Raw genomic sequence first — 2,647 nt, 5'->3', positions numbered from 1 at the left:
AGCGTCTTTTGTTAAAACAAAATGTTATGTAAAAGAAAAAACGAGAACAATGATCTCGCTCTGAAGAAGAAACGATTATTTCTTTTTCGGATTATTTCATCTTGAATTATTTATCCTTCGGATTATTTCTTCTTGATTATATCTTATAGATTATTATTTTAATTAATGAAATTTCTAAAGATGGGACGTTTTTAAATTCACTCCATCATAATCTACAATTGAAACGTAGCTAAATTTATTGGTTTTTCTGAAATTAACAGCGTAATTGAATTATCGTAATATACGGGCGCCATATTGGAATCTCCGGAAGAGATCCGAAATTCTGCAAATTCCGAAATTTCGTCGGTTCCGTAAGTGCTGAATTTTGGGTCCTATACTGTAATGTAAAAAAATCATTTATATAAAAGTAATATAAATATAGTGCACAAGACAGTCATGACCGAACGCAAGTCTAAATTCTGCCACAGCCTTTTCACGAGGTCTGCCTGAAATGCCCCGGTCTTAAATGTTCCCCCAACTTTTCAGGGATATAAGGGACGAAAGGGACACTTTCCAATTTTTCCACATTAAATTTTTGATGCAGTTGGTTATTTTTGTGCCTTTTTCTGCCAACATATCAGCTTGTTTAAAATATAGATATGTAACAAAAACACGGTGGTATAGATTCTCACGATTGGCTTTTAGAAAAACATACCATAAAAATCCGTGGGGAAAAAATGGTATTAGCCACTTTTTACCCGAATTGTAGACATGGCTGTTGTAAATACCCGCGTTATTTACAACATGGTAAATGCAGAGAAAAAGAGTATCAAAGAAATAAGTAGACATATTGCAATACTGTCTAAAAAAATGAAACGCATGACAAAAACAAAACGGTAGACCAAGTTATGCAATTTCATCTCGAGTCTTCCATATACTTGGTAAAAAAGAAAAACAAAGACAATGTCAAATGCAAAATTGTTCGGGAAAACCTCTTACATTTTGCATGAAGTGTAATGTAACTATGTACAAAATGTTTTCCAAATTACCAAAAATAGTGTGAATATGTTTAAACTTAATAAAATATGTCAAATTTATTTGTGTTTCATTTTATTTTGCATTAAATCTTAAAGTTCAATTGTTTGGGAACAGAAATGTTATCAAGTAACTAGAAACAAAGAAGAGTACTAAGTGTTCAAAAACTTCCATATTTGTAGGACAGTAATTATCTCTGATCCTAAATTAATGGTGTGCAGTTTAATTGCATAGTGTACACTAACGGCTCAAAAATACAAGGCAGCACCGGAGCAGGAGTACACAGTAAGCTCTTTTCTCACAGCTCAGCTCCCCTGTGGGATACTCTAGGTCAACTTTTGATGCAGAGATCTTCGCTAGCCCTGGAAAACCTTAAGAATTAGATCAATTACTTCACTAAAGCAGTAATCCTTGTCGACTCTAAGGCAGCTACCCAGGCAGTTGCCATAAACCATGATTCAGATACTCAAACTGTTTCAGAAAAATTAGAGATAATTTGATTTTTCTTGAGAATGCCAACTAAATTATTATGTTCCAGTGGATCCCTTCGCATGTGGGAATCAATGGCAATGAAAATGCAGACCAACTAGCCAAGAAACGGACACTCGAACCACAATGTAATAAATCGATTCCACCAGACTCCCTTAAAAAGCAGTTTTTCGAGAAACTTTTGACTGACCTAAAGCGCAACGAAACAGTAAAATCCACCGGAAAACCCTGGGCTAACATGCAAAACAGTTGGAAGAAATTTTGTCACAGTCCTCGTAAGAAGGCTGTGGCAAACTTTAGACTCTCAACAGGCCGTGACTGCTTGGCAAAGCAGCTCAGAATAGGTATCCTTCCATCTAGTGAGTGCCAAATCTGCAATTCGGAAACCATGAACTCAGACCACTTGCTTGTATGCCCCTTACTAGAGAAACAATCTCAAGAGCGGGGTGATCTCTGTAAACTTTACTGGGATCCCAGAAATCACATGAACTCTCTGTAAAGACTACTCTTCATTCTCCCCTTTATATTTTTTTACTTTTATTTTATCTTTGTGTTCTTTTTGTGTTAATATGCGTTTGTCATGTGTTTTCTTTGTATGTCCTTGTAATTTTGTTCCTTTTTACTCCTTGTTTATGTCCACTTTAAGCTGAACATTGTATATGGATTAATATTTCCAATAAAGCCATATGTAACAACATATTTAATTAAATGTTTAGAACATAATTTTGAAAGTTTTTAACAAAATTTCAATTTTAAATTAAGTTGGGCGTTAACGGGTTAATCGAAAGTAAAGCATCACAAGTGTTTCATTGAGGAGGAGGTTCCCCAAACAAATGTAGATGAGCCAGTATGGTATTTTCGATTCGATGCCGGGTAATTTTAACATCTGCACTACGTAGTCGCAACGCAGGCAAGGGTTCCAAATTCAATTTAGTAGCGTGCAATTTGTTATTCACTTGGTTATTCCACTGTTGCTGCCATAAAGATTTTTTATACTTTATATGTATTTTTATATCTGAGAGAAGTATAGATAAGTTTAAGACAATAGTAGCAGATGGCTCGGTGCTGAATCATTTACCGGGCTTCCAACGTGACTTGGAACCCAACAAAACAAAATATCGAAACCATTCTTACAAAGATTAAA

At 35.0% G+C, this 2,647-nt stretch overlaps 1 protein-coding gene across 1 annotated transcript; it reads left to right on the top strand.

Moving 5' to 3' along the window:
* Nucleotides 1–1,543: 1,543 nt before the first annotated feature.
* LOC122271742 (uncharacterized) lies at nt 1,544–2,002 on the top strand. Its single transcript, XM_043054041.1, has one exon. It carries the CDS (start codon nt 1,544–1,546, stop codon nt 2,000–2,002), a length of 459 nt encoding a protein of 152 aa, XP_042909975.1.
* Nucleotides 2,003–2,647: the final 645 nt, after the last annotated feature.

This window comes from Parasteatoda tepidariorum, chromosome 10 (assembly GCF_043381705.1).
Source record: "Parasteatoda tepidariorum isolate YZ-2023 chromosome 10, CAS_Ptep_4.0, whole genome shotgun sequence".
Classification (NCBI taxonomy): domain Eukaryota; kingdom Metazoa; phylum Arthropoda; class Arachnida; order Araneae; family Theridiidae; genus Parasteatoda; species Parasteatoda tepidariorum.
The sequence above is the reverse complement of the archived record's forward strand: the minus strand, read 5'-3'. Positions and strand labels throughout refer to the sequence as shown.